Genomic DNA, 19,535 nt, shown 5'->3' with positions numbered 1-19,535 from the left:
AGCTCATGTGGCCAGAGCCAATGGAGGTGGGTTTTGCACGTTTGCACGAGACAGCGCGTAGGAGAAGGAGGAATCTGGGCCTCTGCTCCTATTGTGGAGAAAGGGGTCATTTCTCCCTGGCCTGCCCTCTATCCACTAATAGGCGAGGAGGTGACAAGCCAGGGAATTCAAGATCTCCTCTCCTCTTCTGTCAACTCAACCAGTGTGTTTTCCCATTAAATGCCCAGAATATCCTAGCCCCTCACTCCCGTTAGCTCTGATTGATTACGGAGCTGCCGGGAATCTTTTAGGTAAAACACTGGCCACTGCATTACGCATTCCTTTGGCTCCCCTACAGTCACCCATTCCGGTTCGAGCCCTGGATAATCGTCCAATAGGAACAGGGCTCGTACATCACATCACTGTTCCCATTTCTCTGCTGACACATGACACTCATTTAGAACAAATCACCTTTTTGATTATAGACACCCCCACGCACCCCGTTGTTTTAGGTATCCCCTGGTTGAGTGGGCATAACCCTACTATTTCCTGGTCCGAGAGGAGACTGCTGGGTTGGTCGCAGGAGTGTCAGGGGAGGTCCCTCGCAGTGTCCGTCAACACCACTACGGTGGAAAGTCCGGACCACGCCCCTCAAGTGGATTTACCGGAGGAATACCAGGATCTTCACCGGGTTTTCTCTAAGACCCAGGCTACACGCCTGCCTCCTCATCGCCCCTGGGACTGTGCCATTGACCTGCTGTCTGACACAGAACTCTTGAGAGGACCCGTCTATCCCCTCTCCTATGCGGAGACCGAGGCCATGGAGACCTACGTACAGGAGAGCCTCCAGCAGGGTTTAATCCGCCAATCTACACCACCAGCCTCCCCAAGCTTATTTTTTGTTAAGAAGAAAGATGGGGGACTGCGCCCATGCATTGATTATCGAACACTGAATAAAGCCACCGCTAAGTTCAGCTATCCTTTACCCATCCCAACCATCATCAAACAAATGCACGGGTGCAGTACTTCACGAAACTGGACTTGAGGAGCACTTACAATCTGGTGGGCATTACGGCCTTTTCCACGACCACGGGGCATTACGAGTATCTCATGATGCCCTTTGGCCTGTATAACGCTCCTTCAGTCTTCCAGGCCTTTATTAATGAAGTGTTCCGGGACATGCTGGGACGGGGCATTGTGGTTTATATAGACAACATTTTGGTCTATTCTGCTGACCGCGCCAAGCATGTCTCATTGGTCAGGTCTGTGCTGGGAAAACTGTTGGAGCATAATCTATATGTTTGTTTTTCCAGCGGTCCGTGTCCTTTTTGGGCACCTCATATCCACGGAGGGAGTGGAGATGGAGGAGCAACGCCTCAGCACAGTCAGGTCATGGTCCATCCCGAACTCCGTGAAAGCAGTCCAGAAATTCCTGAGGTTCGCCAACTATTTCCGGAGGTTACTGTACATTGTATTATGGTTTACATACCGTGTTAGTGTGCACTTGTTATTATGGGTCTCGTCCCGTGTATTTATTAGAGGTTTACACCTCGCTCTTTTGTTTGGGTTTACATCCCTGTGTTCCATATGTTCGTGTTTGTTTTGGGCTTCGTCCCTGTCATTTTCATGACATACGAAATAAAAAACCCTATTTTTGTATTCCTGTGACTGTCTCCCATCATTATACAACATGAAAGGCATGAATATACCTTGACAGTAGATTAAAGTCTACACCCTGTCTCAACCCTAAACCTAGCTTCATGTCCAAGTCTCTGCTCAACCCGAACCTGAACCCTAACCCTAGCTTCAACCCTAACCCTAACCCGAGCTTCTCTTCCACATCCCTGCTCAACTCTAACCCTCAACCCTAACTAACCCTAGCTTCATGTCAACATCCTGGCTCAACCCTAACCCTAGCGGCATGTCCACATCCCTGCTCAACCCAAACCCTAACTGTCAACTCTAACCCTAACCCTAGCTTCATGTCCACATCCCAGGTCAACCCTAACCTCAAACCTAACCCTAACCCTAGCTTCATGTCCACATTCCAGCTCAACCCTAACCTCAAACCTAACCCTAGCTTCATGTCCAGATCACGACTCAACCCTAACCTTAACCCTAACATCATGTCCACATCCCAGCTCAACCCTAACCCTAATGTTTACCAACCTCAATTCAAAATACTGTTGTTGAGTGGAGATATTGACTTAAGTAAGAATAATACAAGAATAATATGTTTATCCATCTCTCAAAATAACAAGTTTACCCAACTGAAAATAATTAAATAAATACATCAGTTTATCCAACTCATTAGAAACATTTAACATACTCATAATACCACATTTTGGCTCAACCGTAACCCTAGCCTCAACACTAACCCTAAAACTAACCGTAACCCCAGCTTTATGTTCAACCCAGGCAACACCCACCAAATGGGAGCAAACGTGCCTCAAAGGCTGTTGAAAAATGATGCGCACCGTTTTGGGGAAACATGTGGTTCAGTACAAACAGTCACACAACGTAGCAACCGTTGAAGCGAACTGAATGCACCCCTGGCTCTCTTCTAACCTCTTCTAGAATGATTTTGGCTCATTACAGCATAACAGTATGTATTCAATAGCATACTGTAGAAGCAATATAGAACTGCTATATACAGAAGACTCACCCAATATAGAGTACATTTAGATTTAATAGAGCAATGTGAAAAAATTGCTCTAAAGAATTGGTAGTCTTTAACAAATCTACTTTGAAACAAAAGTATACACCTCACATGGTCATAGAAGACAGCTGTATCATATCAGATATAGAGTTGAAATGTATTCCATTTTGAGTTTGAATCCCAATATTACACTTTACATACATCACAAAAGACTAAAATATAACAAAACTGTTTGACATAGAAACACCAGGTTTTAACACCAGTTATACTCAGGACAGGTTCCAGGCATAAGCGACATAAGTGGTCGTTTAAGTCCCCTAGGCCACTAGGAGGCCCCCGACCCCAAAGACAAACACTTTTTATATACAGTTGAAGTCGGAAGTTTACATACAAGTAGGTTGGAGTCATTAAAACTCGTTTTTCAACCACTCCACAAATTTCTTGTTGACAAACTATAGTTTTGGCAAGTCGGTTAGGACATCTACTTTGTGCATGACAAAAGTATTTTTTCCAATAACTGTTTACAGACAGATTATTTCACTTATAGTTCACTGTATTACAATTCCAGTGGGTCAGAAGTTTACATACACTAAGTTGACTGTGACTTTAAACAGCTTGGAAAATGATTTCATGGCTTTAGAAGCTTCTGATATGCTAATTGACATCATTTGAGTCAATTGGAGGTGTAGCTGTGGATGTATATCAAGGCCTGCCTTTAAACTCAGTGCCTCTTTGCTTGACATCATGGGAAAATCAAAAGAAATCAGCCAAGACCTCAGAAAAAAAATTGTAAACCTCCACAAGTCTGGTTCATCCTTGGGAGCAATTTCCAAATGCCTGAAGGTGCCACATTCCTGTGTAAAAACAATAGTACGCAAGTATAAAAACCATGGGACCACACAGCCGTGATACGGCTGAGGAAGGAGAGGCGTTCGGTCTCCTAGAGAATAACGTACTTTGGTGCGAAAAGTGCAAATCGATTCCAGAACAACAGCAAAGGACCAGGAAATTAAAAATGTTTCTCTCCACCGTCAAGAGGGGGGCCACTCAAATGTTTTGCTCCCAAAAGGCTCGTAATACTCTTCAAGAATCAATGGTTATGTAGATCATTGGAAAAGTCAAGAAATGGGTGTACCAATCACAGACTGTAGCTTTTAGCTGTTGTAATGACATACTGTAATTGTCACAAATGTATACATTCCACTTGCAATCAACACTCCCTTGATGCCATACAGAACCAAATATTTCACTACATACTTGACCATGTACTCTATGCTGCATGCATGTATGAGGAACATTCATAAGTATATATATATTTTATATAACCTTGGGAAAATGGCTCAGTAAACTGAAATTATGTTAAATGTTTTATTTGTCATTAGTATTTAATCTCCAGTATAAAAGATGGATGTTGAACTGCACAAGATGTTGTAGAGTTGTGGGACCGTATTGAAGGACCAAAGCTAGGATGAGAGAGATGAAGGGAGAGAGGGAGGAAGGGAGAGAGAAAGAGAACTATATGCGAAGGAGATGTGTCACGCTGCATGAGGCAAATACAGTAGTGGTCACACCAGATACTGACTGGTTTTCTGATCCACGTCCCTACCTTTTTTTATTAAGGTATGTGTGACCAACAGATGCACATGTGTATTCCCAGTCGTGTGAAATTCATAGATTAGGGCCTAATTTATTTATTTCAATTGACTGATTTCCTTGTACGAACTGTAACTCAGTAAAATCTTTGAAATTGTTCCGTGTTTCGTTTCTATTTTTGTTCAAAGTAAAAACATTATGTCAGATCCAACCATGTTCATGTTGCACTGCATAGTATTTCAGTAGCAACACAACTCTCACAGACAGAATACTCTAAATGAGTAATGTTCCTTGTTTTTTCTTGTTGTATTGATTAAAAAAAATGGTTAAGGTGACACAATTAATTTACCCCCTGCATCTTTTAGTGGTTACTAGTTTCTCTGGCGTTTACTAGTAATACCACTTGACATAAGAAGACAGAAAGACCTTTACAAAGATTTCTAAGGACAGTGAGAGTACAAACACAACAGCAAAAAATGCTTTATTTATCGTAAACATAAATAATGTATAATCTCCTGTACAAAAGGTGGATGTTCATCTGGAACGGGATGTTGTAGAGTTGTGCGAATGTACTCGACGACCAAAGCTAGGATCAGATTTAGTAGGTGGCCATGGTGCTGGTCAGCCAGTCGTTGAAGATGCACACCTGAAGGAAGAGAAGAAGAAGAGAGACATTAGTGGACACACTCAATGGGAGGCAACATGAGAACCATCAATCAATGTTTTATAGACTCAATGTCTTTTTCCTTCAGGAAACCAAAGGATGTCATAGTGACGTATGAATGGCTCGGCACAGCCGTAACCCAGGACACAACACCCCAGGAGCTCACCGTTGCACACCACTGGGCCACTGGAGTCACCCTGAGAGAGAGAGAGAGTCACCCTGAGAGAGAGAGAGAGAGAGAGTCACCCTGAGAGAGAGAGAGAGAGAGTCACCCTGAGAGAGAGAGAGAGAGAGAGAGTCACCCTGAGAGAGAGAGAGAGAGAGAGAGAGAGAGAGAGAGAGAGAGAGAGTCCCCCTGAGAGAGAGTCACCCTGAGAGAGAGAGTCACCCTGAGAGAGAGAGAGAGTCACCCTGAGAGAGAGAGAGAGAGAGAGTCACCCTGAGAGAGAGTCACCCTGAGAGAGAGAGAGAGTCACCCTGAGAGAGAGAGAGAGAGAGTCACCCTGAGAGAGAGTCACCCTGAGAGAGAGAGAGTCACCCTGAGAGAGCGAGAGAGAGTCACCCTGAGAGAGAGAGAGTCACCCTGAGAGAGAGAGAGAGAGAGAGAGAGAGAGAGAGAGAGAGATATGAATTGGTTATTTCATTATACATTTCTAATCAATAGAACAAGTCCATTTAAAGTCATCTTTGTGGTACCACTGAACTGAGGTCAGAGTGGTAAGTACCTGGCAAGAGTCCTTGCCTCCCTCCAGGTATCCAGCGCAGAACATGGCGTTGGTGATCATGCCAGGGTAGGAGTTGTTACAGTCGCTGTAGGACAGTATGGGGATGTTCAGGCACTGCAGCTTGTTGCTGTCAGCAGCTGTAAGGAGGGGGGGAGAGAGAGAGAGAGAGAGAGAGAGAGAGGAATGGAGGGAGAAGAAGGAAGGTTAGATATAATGACACTGTGTTCCTAATAGTATATTTTCTATGCCTTTTCAGTCACCATAAAGATGACCAACTGCCAGATTCTGTACTCTCTAGAACTCATGGTGTTGCCCCATCCAGAGACGGTACACATGGTGCCAGCGGGGGCACAGCTGGTGGGCAGAGCAACAGGCTGCACGTAGGTGTTGAGGGTGGCGGGTTTGCTCAGCTTGATCAACATGATGTCATTGTCGATGTTGTAGGAGCTGTAGTTGGGGTGACGGATCACGCGGGATGAAGAGATGAACTGCTCGCTACCCTCAGTCACCTGGATGTTGTGCTCGCCCAGACGCACCTCCACACGGCTGAAAGAGAGAGAGTTCCATTTTTACGTTTTTTACTTTCACAGTTCATGTGAATGTGGAATTCACCTGTGTCCTTTGGTTTTGGAAAAGTTATTTTTAGCAAATTCTTGCAAGGTGTTATTGACTCAACATGTTGCTAGTAGTTCACATGGTATGCTACTTACGACTGGTAGCAGTGAGCAGCAGATACAACCCAGTTCTCATTGACTAAGGAGCCACCACAGCAGTGGTACCCAGAGTTCAGAGATACCTGGTGGGGCTGGGAGTAGGCCTTGCACTCATACCCTCCGACGATCTTGTCGTCCTCCGTGGCGACTGTTAACAGAGAACAGGCACATTCTTAGCTATATTACCTCACCTTTTGAGATGGAAAAGCAAAGAACTGTGATAAAACAACAACAACATATTTCTTAATAAAGTCAAAGAAACAAATGTGTGATGTTAGTGTCATTACACAGTCCTGTTCTTTTTTCTAAGATCATTACTATACTCACAAGCGGCTCCAATGAGCAGAACGAAGACCAGAGAAATCATGGTTGCTGTATGATCCTGTCGATAAAGGGTGTTAACCTGCACTCAAAATCAAATCAAATCAAATTTATTTATATAGCCCTTCTTACACCAGCTGATATCTCAAAGTGCTGTACAGAAACCCAGCCTAAAACCCCAAACAGCAAGCAATGCATGTGAAAGAAGCACAGTGGCTAGGAAAAGCTCCCTAGGAAAAACTCCCTAGAAAGGCCAAAAACCTAGGAAGAAACCTAGAGAGGAACCAGGCTATGAGGGGTGGCCAGTCCTCTTCTGGCTGTGCCGGGTGGATATTATAACAGAACATGGTCAAGATGTTAAAATGTTCATAAATGACCAGCATGGTCAAATAATAATAATCATAGTAGTTGTCGAGGGTGCAACAAGCACGTCCGGTGAACAGGTCAGGGTTCCATAGCCGCAGGCAGAACAGTTTAAACTGGAGCAGCAGCACGGCCAGGTGGACTGGGGACAGCAAGGAGTCATCATGCCAGGTAGTCCTGAGGCATGGTCCTAGGGCTCAGGTCCTAATTAGAGAGAGCATATTTAAATTTACACAGGACACCGGATAAGACATGAGAAATACTCCAGATGTAACAGACTGACCCTAGCCCCCCGACACATAAACTACTGCAGCATAAATACTGGAGGCTGAGACAGGAGGGATCAGAAGACACTGTGGCCCCATCCGATGATACCCCCGGACAGGGCCAAACAGGCAGGATATAACCCCACCCACTTTGCCAAAGCACAGCCCCCACACCACTAGAGGGATGTCTCCAACCACCAACTTACCGTCCTAAGACAAGGCCGAGTATAGCCCACAAAGATCTCCGCCACGGCACAACCCAAGGGGGGGGCGCCAACCCAGACAGGAAGACCACGTCAGTGACTCAACCCACTCAAGTGACGCACCCCTCCCATGGACGGCATGGAAGAACACCAGTAAGCCAGTGACTCAGCCCCTGTAATAGGGTTAGAGGCAGAGAATCCCAGTGGAGAGAGGGGAACCGGCAAGGCAGAGACAGCAAGGGCGGTTCGTTGCTCCAGCCTTTCCGTTCACCTTCACACTCCTGGGTCAGACTATACTTAATCATAGGACCTACTGAAGAGATAAGTCTTCAGTAAAGACTTAAAGGTTGAGACTGAGTCTGCGTCTCTCACATGGGTAGGCAGACCATTCCATAAAAATGGAGCTCTATAGGAGCAAGCCCTACCTCCAGCCGTTTGCTTAGAAATTCTAGGGACAATTAGGAGGCCTGCGTCTTGTGACCGTAGCGTACGTGTAGGTATGTACGGCAGGACCAAATCGGAAAGATAGGTAGGAGCAAGCCCATGTAATGCTTTGTAGGTTAGCAGTAAAACCTTGAAATCAGCCCTTGCCTTAACAGGAAGCCAGTGTAGGGAGGCTAGCACTGGAGTAATATGATCAAATTTTTGGGTTCTAGCAGCCGTATTTAGCACTAACTGAAGTTTGTTTAGTGCTTTATCCGGTTAGCCGGAAAGTAGAGCATTGCAGTAGTCCAGCCGAGAAGTAACAAAAGCATGAATTATTTTTTCTGCATCATTTTTGGACAGAAAGTTTCTGATTTTTGCAATGTTACGTAGATGGAAAAAGCTGTCCTTGAAACAGTCTTGATATGTTCTTCAAAAGAGAGATCAGGGTCCAGAGTAACGCCGAGGTCCTTCACAGTTTTATTTGGGACGACTGTACAACCATCCAGATTAATTGTCCGATTTAACAGAAGATCTCTTTGTTTCTAGGGACCTAGAACAAGCATCTCTGTTTTGTCCGAGTTTAAAAGTAGAAAGTTTGCAGCCATCCACTTCTTTATGTCTGAAACACAGGCTTCTAGCGAGGGCAATTTTGGGGCTTCACCATGTTTCATTGAAATGTACAGCTGTGTGTCGTCCGCATAGCAGTGAAATTTAACATTATGTTTTCGAATGACATCCCCAAGAGGTAAAATATATAGTGAAAACAATAGTGGTCCTAAAACGGAACCTTGAGGAACACCGAAATGTACAATTGATTTGTCAGAGGACAAACCATTCACAGAGACAAACTGATATCTTTCCGACTGATAAGATCTAAACCAAGCCAGAACTTGTCCATGTAGACCATTTTGGGTTTCCAATCTCTCCAAAAGAATGTGGTGGTCGATGGTATCAAACGCAGCACTAAGATCTAGGAGCACGAGGACAGACGCAGAGCCTCGGTCTGACGTCATTAAAAAGTAATTTACCACCTTCACAAGTGCAGTCTCAGTGCTATGATGGGGTCTAAAACCAGACTGAAGCATTTCGTATACATTGTTTGTCTTCAGGAAGGCAGTGAGTTGCTGCGCAACAGCTTTTTCTAACATTTTTGAGAGGAATGGAAGATTCGATATAGGCCGATAGTTTTTTTATCATTTCTGGGTCAAGATTCGGCTTTTTCAAGAGAGGCTTTATTACTGCCACTTTTAGTGAGCTTAGTACACATCCGGTGGATAGAGAGCCGTTTATTATGTTCAACATAGGAGGGCCAAGCACAGGAAGCAGCTCTTTCAGTAGTTTAGTTGGAATAGGGTCCAGTATGCAGCTTGAGGGTTTAGAGGCCATGATTATTTTCATCATTGTGTCAAGAGATATAGTACTAAAACACTTTAGTATCTCCCTTGATCCTAGGTCCTGGCAGAGTTGTGCAGACTCAGGACAATGGAACTTTGGAGGAATACGCCGATTTAAAGAGGAGTCCGTAATTTGCTTTCTAATGATCATGATCTTTTCCTCAAAGAAGTTCATACATTTATTACTGCTGAAGTGAAACCCATCCTCCATTTGCCTATGCTGCTTTTTAGTTAGCTTTGCGACAGTATCAAAAAGAAATTTCGGATTGTTCTTATTTTCCTCAATTAAGTTGGAAAAATAGGATGATCGAGCAGCAGTGAGGGCTCTTCGATACTGCACGGTACTGTCTTTCCAAGCTAGTCGGAAGACTTCCAGTTTGGTGTGGCGCCATTTCCGTTCCAATTTTCTGGAAGCTTGCATCAGAGCTCATATATTTTCTGTATACCAGGGAGCTAGTTTCTTATGACAGATGTTTTTAGTTTTTAGGGGTGCAACTGCATCTAGGGTATTGCGCAAGGTTAAATTGAGTTCCTCGGTTAGGTGGTTAACTGATTTTTGTCCTCTGACGTCCTTGGGGTAGGCAGAGGGAGTCTGGAAGGGCATCAAGGAATCTTTGGGTTGTCTGAGAATTTATAGCACGACTTTTAATGCTCCTTGGTTGGGGTCTGAGCAGATTATTTGTTGCAATTGCAAACGCAATAAAATGGTGGTCCGATAATCCAGGATTATGAGGAAAAACATTAAGATCCACAACATTTATTCCATGGGACAAACTAGGTCCAGAGTATGACTGTGGCAGTGAGTCGGTCCAGAGACATGTTGGACAAAACCCACTGAGTCGATGATGGCTCCGAAAGCCTTTTGGAGTGGGTGTGTGGACTTTTCCATGTGAATGTTAAAGTCACCAAAAATTTGAATATTATCTGCTATGACTACAAGATCCGATAGGAATTCAGGGAACTCAGTGAGGAACACTGCATATGGCCCAGGAGGCCTGTAAACAGTAGCTATAAAAAGTGATTGAGTAGGCTGCATAGATTTCATGACAAGAAGCTCAAAAGACGAAAACATCATTGTTTTTTTTTTGTAAATTGAAATTTGCTATCATAAATGTTAGCAACACCTCCGCCTTTGCCGGATGCACGGGGGGTATGGTCACTAGTGTAACCAGGGGGTGAGGCCTCATTTAACACAGTAAATTCATCAGGCTTAAGCCATGTTTCAGTCAGGCCAATCAGATTAAGATTATGATCAGTGATTAGTTAATTGACTATAACTGCCTTGGAAGTGAGGGATCTAACATTTAGTAACCCAATTTTGAGATGTGAGGTATCACAATCTCTTTCAATAATGGCAGGAATGGAGGAGGTCTTTATACTAGTGAGATTGCTAAAGCGAACACCGCCATCTTTAATTTTGCCCAACCTAGATCGAGGCACAGACACGGTCTCAATGGGGAAAGCTGAGCTGACTACACTGACTGTGCTAGTGGCAGACTCCACTAGCTCACACTCCTGGTATATATGCAGAATCGGCTGTGCTGCTGTTTGATTGGTCAAGAGAAAGCCAATCAGAGGCAAAATGTGCACTGCCAAGGTCAGCATTATGACACAGCAGTTTCCATCAAGGATTGGTATGAAGTTGACCCTAAAAGCAGCATAAAGCTAAATATATGTTGTCATTAGTCCCAGTACTTTTTAAGTGCAGGTAATTTAATTTCTTACAGAAGAAAGTGATACATGTTCAGTAAACTACAACTGATAGTTTGAGATGGACAGTATTCTCTGCAGTTCAGACTGTATGTTGACCTCAACATGATTGGAACGCAGCTGTGTGGTTCACACATTGGAATTCTCTTGGAGAAGTTGATAAACACAACTTGGCAGCTCACAAGGCCTATTTTAGCTTTGTAAACAAGTAACTGGGTTAAAGTGTTTTGGGGGGAAAGTCATACAAGGCTCTGGTAAAAAAAAAAGACTGTATAGCTTATATGTCCTTGTAATGCTATTAATTAAAAATGTATAATCGTAAGTTCCTCCAAAAACCATTATACTGTATGCAGTTAATATGCAGTAAAACAATCAAAGTAAGCACACACTTGGATAGTGTGATTTATTATATTAGGTATTAATACATGATTTAAACAAACAGTTGTACCTTGCCAGTAGATTCAAGTCTACACCCCGGCTCAACCATAACCTTACCCATAACCCTAGAAAAAACAGCATTCATCTCTCCCCTCAGATTTGATCAGTTTGAGAGGATGCCACAAGGAGTCACTGGAGCCCCAGCAACATTCCAGCGCTTGATTGAGAAGGCAGTGAGTGACATGAATCTCCTGGAGGTGCTTGTGTACCTCAAAGACCTGATATTCTTTGGGAAGACCCTTGAGGAGCACAAAGAGAGGCTTATGAAGGTGTTGGACCAGCTGGAGGCCTGTGGGTTGAAGCTCTTGGTGGAGAAGTGCCAGTACTGCCATACAACAAACCTCCTCCAAACCAACCTCAAGACCCTTCAGTCTTTCCTGGGGTTCTGTGGCAATTACAGATGGTTCGTCATAAGTTACTCCTCCATCGTGCATTCTCTTCATGAGCTGACAAAAACTATGCTCCAAAGAGAAGGCAGAGTCGACCAGTCAAACCCCCTTCCTGGAGTTACCTACTTCAAGGACTGTGAGCCATTTGGAAATCATTGGACCCCAGAATATGAAGAGGCCTTCATTAACATCCTGAACTGCCTAACAGTCTCTCCTGTGTTGGCCGTTGCAGACCCAAGCAAGCCTTACCTGCTCCACATTAACACCAGCTTAATTGGCCTGTGAGAAGTGCTGTATCAAAAACAAGAAGAGGAGTGGCTCTCTATGGAATAAGATGTGCTCTACAGACTCCATAGAGGCCCCAGTCAGGTCAAAAGAAAGCAGTTGGTTCTCCCCCAATAATTTAGCGCCGTGGTCATGAAGTCTCTCTACAATGAAATGGGACATTTAGGTTATGAGTGGACATGATCTAGCCAGTGCTGGGTTCTACTGGCGCTTCATGATCAGAGACATTCAGTTTCACTGCAAGTCATGTTCAAGGTTTGTGCAGTTGAAGACACTGCCTGCTAGATCAGCAGCTTCAGTGAACATCACCACTGTGGCCCCCCTAGAGTTGGTGTGTATAGACCTGCTCTCTCTGGAGAATGACACAAAGAACATCAGTAACATCCTCGTAGTGACAGATCACTTCACTCGCTACGCCCAAGCTTACGCCACTTAAGACCAGGAAGCCAGCAATGTGGCCAGGGTGCTTTGGGAGAAGTTCTTTGTCCATTATGGCCTGCCTTCCTGCATAAACTCTGATCAGGGCATCAGGGCAGAAACTTTGAAAGAAGAGTCATCCGGGAGGTCCTTCAGCTGGCGGGATGAAGAAGTCCCGTACATCACCATACCATCACTTCACCTCATTACAGCGTGTTTTCTTGCACCACACACATATCATACTTCTGAGAGTTTTTTGGTTTGAGGGTGTGTTTTTATATGCCTGTGCTTTAATGTTGCATAGTGTAAAGAGAAGTTATAGCTCAAGGTTTGTTGTAAACTGTGTTATGTGTCGAATTCATTGTGATGCCTAATCTTCTGTTTTATGTATAACTTGTCGAGACGTCAAGTTTTCCTAGTGAGGGGTGAATGTAACCTCCTGTAAAGACTGGGTTTAGTTTATTGTATTATTTTATTTCCCGCGTCCCCGTACAGATCTGTCCGCATCCATGTACGGTGTGGCGTGAAGTAGATTGGGCGGGTACGTGCGTATTGGACGGAGGTGATCTTGGAGAACAATGACGGAGTTTGCTAGAGTGTTGCAACACCGAAGTTTATTGTTCAATTTGCTTTTGTTTAATAGGCTGGGACGGTATGAGTATAGCCAACTACTTTTCACTCGCTATACTTGTTTAATGTTGTGGTTTACCGGGTTTGTCATCATTCTCGAGGGACAGACAAACAACCTGCTGGCTAGCCAAGCTAGTCAGTACAGCTAGCTACTCAACCCGCAGCATCCTAGTGATCCTACCACTACATCATCACTGGCTGCCTTCAGTTATTGTGCAAGTAACCAACGTAACAGTTTTGCTTCCGTCCCTCTCCTCGCCCCACCCTGGACATGAACCAGGGACCCTCTGAACACATTGACAACTGCTTCCCACGAAGCATTGCTACCTATCACTCAGTAAAAGCCACAGCCCTTGCAGAGCAAGGGAAACAACTACTTCAAGTTCTCAGAGCGAGTGACTTCACCGATTGAAATGCTACTAGCGCGCCCTGCTAACTAGCTAGCCATCTCACATAGGTTACAGCTGTAACACATTAGTTCTCTCTGAACTGTACGCAACCATAGCCCCATAGAATGCATAACTAATGTTTGCACTCAAATAAAAAATGTGATATAATATATTTCCAATATAAGGATGTTCATATTGAGATTCCTCCTAACAGTTTAAATTGTTAAAGGGATAGCTCAACCAAATAAAAAATAAATGTTGTCTTATTGATTGCTATAGAGCAGGGGTATTCAACTCTTACCATACAATGTCCGGAACCTGCTGGTTTTCTGTTCTAGAGTTGAGGGCTATAGGGAGTAGTAAATTGACTTTAAAAAGCAGAATAATCGACAGAGCAATGCGCTTGTCAACAATGCGCATATGATTGAATCATGACCCGTGTTTCGAAGTTATAGTGTTTGTTTACAGTTACATTGTTTACAAACAATGGAGTGAAATGTACTTATATGTTGAGTTACTTTCTAATATATTTTTTTAATTTAACATGTATTTAACTAGGCAAGTCAGTTAAGAACAAATTCTTATTTACAATGACGGCCAACCAGAAGGCAAAAGGCCTCCTGCGGGGACGGGGGCTGGGATAAAAAAAAAAATCTATAAAAATATAGGACACAACACATGATGACAAGAGAGACTCCACAAGACTACATAAACAGAGACCTTAGACAACAGCATAGCATAGCAGCTACGCATGACAACACAACATGGTAGCAACACAACATGTCAACAACATGGTAGCAACACAACATGGCAGCAGCCCAACATGGTAGCAGCACAAAACATGGTACAAACATTATTGGGCACAGACAACAGCACGAAGGGCAAGAAGGTAGAGACAACAACACATCACGGGAAGCAGCCACAACTGTCAGTAAGTGTCCATGACTGAGTCTTTGAATAAAGAGATGGAGATAAAACTGTCGAGTTTGAGTGTCTGATGGGGTACGACAGATTGCCTGAGCTCCTGAGGCATTTATACATTATACTCTTCAACAATCAATGGTTATGGCATTTATTTAAAAGTCAAGAAATATATGTACCAATCACAGACTATAGCTTTCAGCTGATGGAACTCCAGCATTTACTAACTGTCACAAATGAAGACATTCCACTTGCAATCCACACTTGCAATCCATGCTATACAGAACAAAATATTTCATATCATACATGAATATGTGCTCTATGCTACAGGCATGTAAGAAGTACCTTCGAGAGTATATTCCCTTTTTTATTTATCTTTGAGAAAAATACTCAGTAAACTGAAATGGTGTTAAATGTTTTATTTGTCATTCGTATTTCATCTCCAGTATAAAAGGTAGACGTTGAACTGCAAAGGATGTTGTAGAGTTGTGGGACCGTGCTGGAGGATCGAAGCTAGGATCAGACTTAATAGGTGGCCATGGTGCTGGTCAGCCAGTCATTGAAGATGCAAACCTAGAGGAAGAGAAGAAGAGAGACATTAGTGGACACGCTCAAAGGGAGGCAACATGAGAACCATCAATCAATGTTTTATAGACTCAATGTCTATTTCTTTTGCGAAACCAAGTGATGTCACAGTGATGTATGAATGTCTGTCTTACCTTGGCGTAGACACCGGGGTTACCGGGCTCGGCACAGCCGTAACCCCAGGACACAACACCCTGGAGCTCACCGTTGCACACCACAGGGCCACCGGAGTCACCCTGAGAGAGAGAGAGCGAGAGGGAGGAAGGGAGAAAGAGAGAAAAATAAATAGTTATATACAATTCATAATTATTTCTGTATTCATTTAACTGAAAAAGTCAATTTAAAGTCATCTTTGTGGTACCACTGAACTGAGGTCAGAGTGGTAAGTACCTGGCAAGAGTCCTTGCCTCCCTCCAGGTATCCAGCACAGAACATGGCGTTGGTGATCATGCCAGGGTAGGAGTTGTTACAGTCGCTGTAGGACAGGATGGGGATGTTCAGGCACTGCAGCTTGTTGCTGTCAGCGGCTGTAAGGAAAAGCAGACAGAGAGAAATGGAAGAAAGGAGAGAGGGAGAAGGGGGAGAGTTCTGGTTATATATAATGACATTGTGTTCCTAATAGTATAGTTACAATACCTATAAACACACTCAGTCCCCATGAAGATGACCAACTGGCACATGTAACCTTTGATCCAGGTTCTGTACTCACTAGAACTCATGGTGTTGCCCCATCCAGAGACGGTACACATGGTGCCAGCGGGGGCACAGCTGGTGGGCAGAGCAACAGGCTGCACGTAGGTGTTGAGGGTGGCGGGTTTGCTCAGCTTGATCAACATGATGTCATTGTCGATGTTGTAGGAGCTGTAGTTGGGGTGACGGATCACGCGGGATGAAGAGATGAACTGCTCGCTACCCTCAGTCACCTGGATGTTGTGCTCGCCCAGACGCACCTCCACACGGCTGAAAGAGAGAGAGTTCCATTTTTACTTTCATGGTTCATGTGAATGTGGAGTTCACCTGTGTCCTTTAGTTTTGCAAAAGTTAATTTTAACAAAATGTTGCTAGGTGTTATTGACTCAATATGTTGCTAGTAAACTCAGCAAAAAAAAACGTCCTTTTTTCAGGACCCTGTCTTTCAAAGATGATTCCTAAAAATCCAAATAACTTCACAGATCTTCATTGTAAAGGGTTTAAACACTGTTTCCCCATGCTTGTTCAATGAACCATAAACAATTAATGAACATGCACCTGTGGAACAGTCGTTAAGACACAGCTTACAGACAGTAGGCATGTAACGTCACAGTTATGAAAACTTAGGACACTAAAGAGGCCTTTCGACTGGCTCTGAAAAACACTAAAAGAAAGATGCCCAGGGTCCCTGCTCATCTGCATGAACGTGCCTTAGGCATGCTGCAAGGAGGCATGAGGACTGCAGATGTGGCCAGGGCAATAAATTGCAATGTCCGTACTGTGAAAAGCCTAAGACAGCGCTACAGGTAGACAGGACGGACAGCTGATCGTCCTCGCAGTGGCAGACCACGTGTAACAACACCTGCACAGGATCGGTACATCCGAACATCACACCTGCGGGACAGGTACAGGATGGCAACAACAACTGCCCGAGTTACACCAGGAACGCACAATCCTTCCATCAGTGCTCAGACCGTCCTCAATAGGCTGAGAGAGGCTGGACTGAGGGCTTGTAGGCCTGTTGTAAGGCAGGTCCTCACCAGACATCACCGGCAACAACGTTGCTAGGTGTTCTTGACTCAATATGGGCACAAACCCACCATCGCTGGACCAGACAGGACTGGCAAAAAGTGCTCTTCACTGACGAGTCACGGTTTTGTCTCACCAGGGGTGATGGTCGTATTTGCATTTATCGTCGAAGGAATGAGAGTTACACCGAGGCCTGTACTCTGGAGCGGGATCGATTTGGAAGTGGAGGGTCTGTCATGGTCTGGGGCGGTGTGTCACAGCATCATCGGACTGAGCTTGTTGTCATTGCAGGCAATCTCAATGCTGTGCATTACAGGGAAGACATCCTCCTCCCTCATGTGGTACCCTTCCTGCAGGCTCATCCTGACATGACCATCCAGCATGACAATGCCACTAGCCATACTGCTTGTTCTGTGCGTGATTTCCTGCAAGACAAGAATGTCAGTGTTCTGCCATGGCCAGTGAAGAGCCCAGATCTCAATCCCATTGAGCACGTCTGGGACCTGTTGGATCGGAGGGTGAGGGCCATTCCCCCCAGAAATGTCCGGGAACTTGCAGGTGCATTGGTGGAAGAGTGGGGTAACATCTCACAGCAAGAACTGTCAAATCTGGTGCAGTCCATGAGGAGGAGATGCACTGCAGTACTTAATGCAGCTGGTGGTCACATGGGTCAGTATCTGGTGTGATTTTGACCCCCCCTTTGTTCAGGGACTCATTATTCCATTTATGTTAGTCACATCAGTTTGTCTCAGTTGTTGAATCTTATGTTCATACAAATATTTACACATAAACGCAGTGAGAGGATGTTTCTTTTTTTGCTTAGTTTAGTTCACATGGTATGCTACTTACGACTTGTAGCAGTGAGCAGCAGACACAACCCAGTTCTCATTGACCAAGGAGCCACCACAGAAGTGGTACCCAGAGTTCAGAGACACCTGGTGGGGCTGGGAGTAGGCCTTGCACTCATACCCTCCGACGATCTTGTCGTCCTCCGTGGCGACTGTTAACAGAGAACAGGCACATTCTTAGCTATATTACCTCACCTTTTGAGATGGAAAAGCAAAGAACTGTGATAAAACAACAACAACATATTTCTTAATAAAGTCAAAGAAACAAATGTGTGATGTTACTGTCATTACACAGTCCTGTTCTTTATTCTATGATCATTACTATACTCACAAGCGGCTCCAATGAGCAGAACGAAGACCAGAGAAATCATGGTTGCTGTATGATTCTGTCGATGAAAGGGTTTAATCTGCAACCCTGGTATATATGCAGAATTGGGTGTTCCGCCCCGTTTAATGGAACTGTTTGATTGGTCAAGAGAAAGCCAAATCAGAGGCAAAAGGTGCCCTGCCAAGGTCACCTTTTGCCACATGCGCCAAATACAACAAGTGTAGACTTTACCGTGAAATGCTTACTTACAAGCCCTTAACCAACAGTGCAGTTCAAGAAGAAAATATTTACCATGTAGGCTAAAATGAAAAGTAATAATGAAAAGTAACAGGGGGCACCGGTACCGAGTCAGTGTGCAGGGGTACAGGCTAGTTGAGGTAATCTGTACAGGTGGGGGCGAAGTGACTATGCATTGTTAACAAACAAACAGCAAGTAGCAGCAGTGTACAAGAGTGTACAATTCATTTTTATGAATTATTCAGCAGTCTAATGGCTTGGGGGTAGAACCAGTTGAGTAGCCTTTTGGTCCTAGACTTGATGCTCCGCTTGCCGTGCGGTAGCAGAGAAAACAGTCTATGACTTGGGTGACTGGAGTCTCTGACAATTTTATGGGCTTTCCTCTGACACCGCCTATTATATAGGTCCTGGATGGTAGGAAGCTTGCCCCTAGCGATGTACAGGGCCGTACGAACTACCCTCTGTAGCGCCTTACGGTCAGCTGCCGAGCAGTTGCCATGCCAGATGGTGATGCAACCGGTCAGGATGCTCTCGATGGTGCAGCGGTAGAACCATTTGAGGATCTGGGGGCCCATGCCAAATCTTTTCAGTCTCCTGAGGGGGAAAAGGTTTTGTCATGCCCTCTTCATGACTGTCTTGGTATGTTTGGACCATGATAGTTTGTTGGTGATGTGGACACCAAGGAACTTGAAACTCTCGACCCGCTCCACTACAGCCCCGTCGATGTTAATGGGAGCCTGCCCAGCTTTTCCTGTAGTCCACGATCAGCTCCTCAGCATTATGACACAGCAGTTTCCATCAAGGATTGGTATGAAGTTAACCCTAAAGGCAGCATAAAGCTAAATATACGTTTTCCTTTTTTTGTGCAGGTTCTTACCATCTGGTTTGATTTAATTTCTTACAGTGATACATGTACAGTACATTAAAACTGCCAGTTTGAGATGGACAGTATTCTCTGCAGTTCAGACTGTATGTTGACCTCAACATGATTGGAACACAGCTGTGTGGTTCACACATTGGAATTCTCTTGGAGAAGTTGACAAACACAACTTGACAGCTCACAAGGCCTATTTTAGCTTTGTAAACAAGGCCATGCTCATAAAAAAAGGGTCGTCCTCCCTCAACTTAAACGGCACCAACCATCATAGCTAAAACTAACAGACTGCCAACCCCACCCCCGCTGCTCCCTCTATGGACATTTCATTTTTATCATTGTCACAGTTGTAAATGTATATATCATTTTTATGTTATTGTTTCATTCACACCTGCACTGTTGGAGCTCGGAGCTTAAGCACTTCACTGTACACTGCAACGACATCTGCGACCCTGTGCA

General features: G+C 44.4%; 2 protein-coding genes across 2 annotated transcripts; both read right to left on the bottom strand.

Moving 5' to 3' along the window:
* Positions 1–4,829: 4,829 nt before the first annotated feature.
* Positions 4,830–6,717, bottom strand: LOC115177363 (trypsin-2-like). Its single transcript, XM_029738065.1, has 6 exons — positions 6,661–6,717; positions 6,331–6,481; positions 5,916–6,166; positions 5,621–5,757; positions 5,016–5,092; positions 4,830–4,908 (listed from the first exon to the last, which is right to left on the bottom strand). Exons 1-6 carry the CDS (start codon positions 6,698–6,700, stop codon positions 4,830–4,832), a joined length of 735 nt encoding a protein of 244 aa, XP_029593925.1. The 5' UTR covers positions 6,701–6,717.
* Positions 6,718–14,889: 8,172 nt separating this feature from the next.
* Positions 14,890–18,030, bottom strand: LOC115177362 (trypsin-2). Its single transcript, XM_029738064.1, has 6 exons — positions 17,969–18,030; positions 17,639–17,789; positions 15,780–16,030; positions 15,461–15,597; positions 15,205–15,306; positions 14,890–15,058 (listed from the first exon to the last, which is right to left on the bottom strand). Exons 1-6 carry the CDS (start codon positions 18,006–18,008, stop codon positions 15,011–15,013), a joined length of 729 nt encoding a protein of 242 aa, XP_029593924.1. The 5' UTR covers positions 18,009–18,030; the 3' UTR covers positions 14,890–15,010.
* Between the last annotated feature and the right edge of the window lie 1,505 nt (positions 18,031–19,535).

The sequence above is a fragment of the Salmo trutta genome, chromosome 37 (genome assembly GCF_901001165.1).
Source record: "Salmo trutta chromosome 37, fSalTru1.1, whole genome shotgun sequence".
Taxonomy (NCBI): Eukaryota; Metazoa; Chordata; class Actinopteri; order Salmoniformes; family Salmonidae; genus Salmo; species Salmo trutta.
Note: the sequence above shows the minus strand (reverse complement) of the source record. Positions and strands in the feature narration are given on the sequence as shown.

What these genes read in the sequence shown, in the direction of transcription:
- LOC115177363 (XM_029738065.1), bottom strand. Translation starts at nt 6,700, where the DNA reads ATGATTTCTCTGGTCTTCGTTCTGCTCATTGGAGCCGCTT. An exon ending in TCTGCTCATTGGAGCCGCTT is followed by an intron (nt 6,482 to 6,660) that starts GTGAGTATAGTA and finishes CTCTGTTAACAG; the next exon opens with TCGCCACGGAGGACGACAAG. An exon ending in GAGGCAAGGACTCTTGCCAG is followed by an intron (nt 5,093 to 5,620) that starts GTACTTACCACT and finishes TCTCTCTCTCAG; the next exon opens with GGTGACTCCAGTGGCCCAGT.
- LOC115177362 (XM_029738064.1), bottom strand. Translation starts at nt 18,008, where the DNA reads ATGATTTCTCTGGTCTTCGTTCTGCTCATTGGAGCCGCTT. An exon ending in GAGGCAAGGACTCTTGCCAG is followed by an intron (nt 15,307 to 15,460) that starts GTACTTACCACT and finishes TCTCTCTCTCAG; the next exon opens with GGTGACTCCGGTGGCCCTGT. An exon ending in ACCCCGGTGTCTACGCCAAG is followed by an intron (nt 15,059 to 15,204) that starts GTAAGACAGACA and finishes CTCTTCCTCTAG; the next exon opens with GTTTGCATCTTCAATGACTG.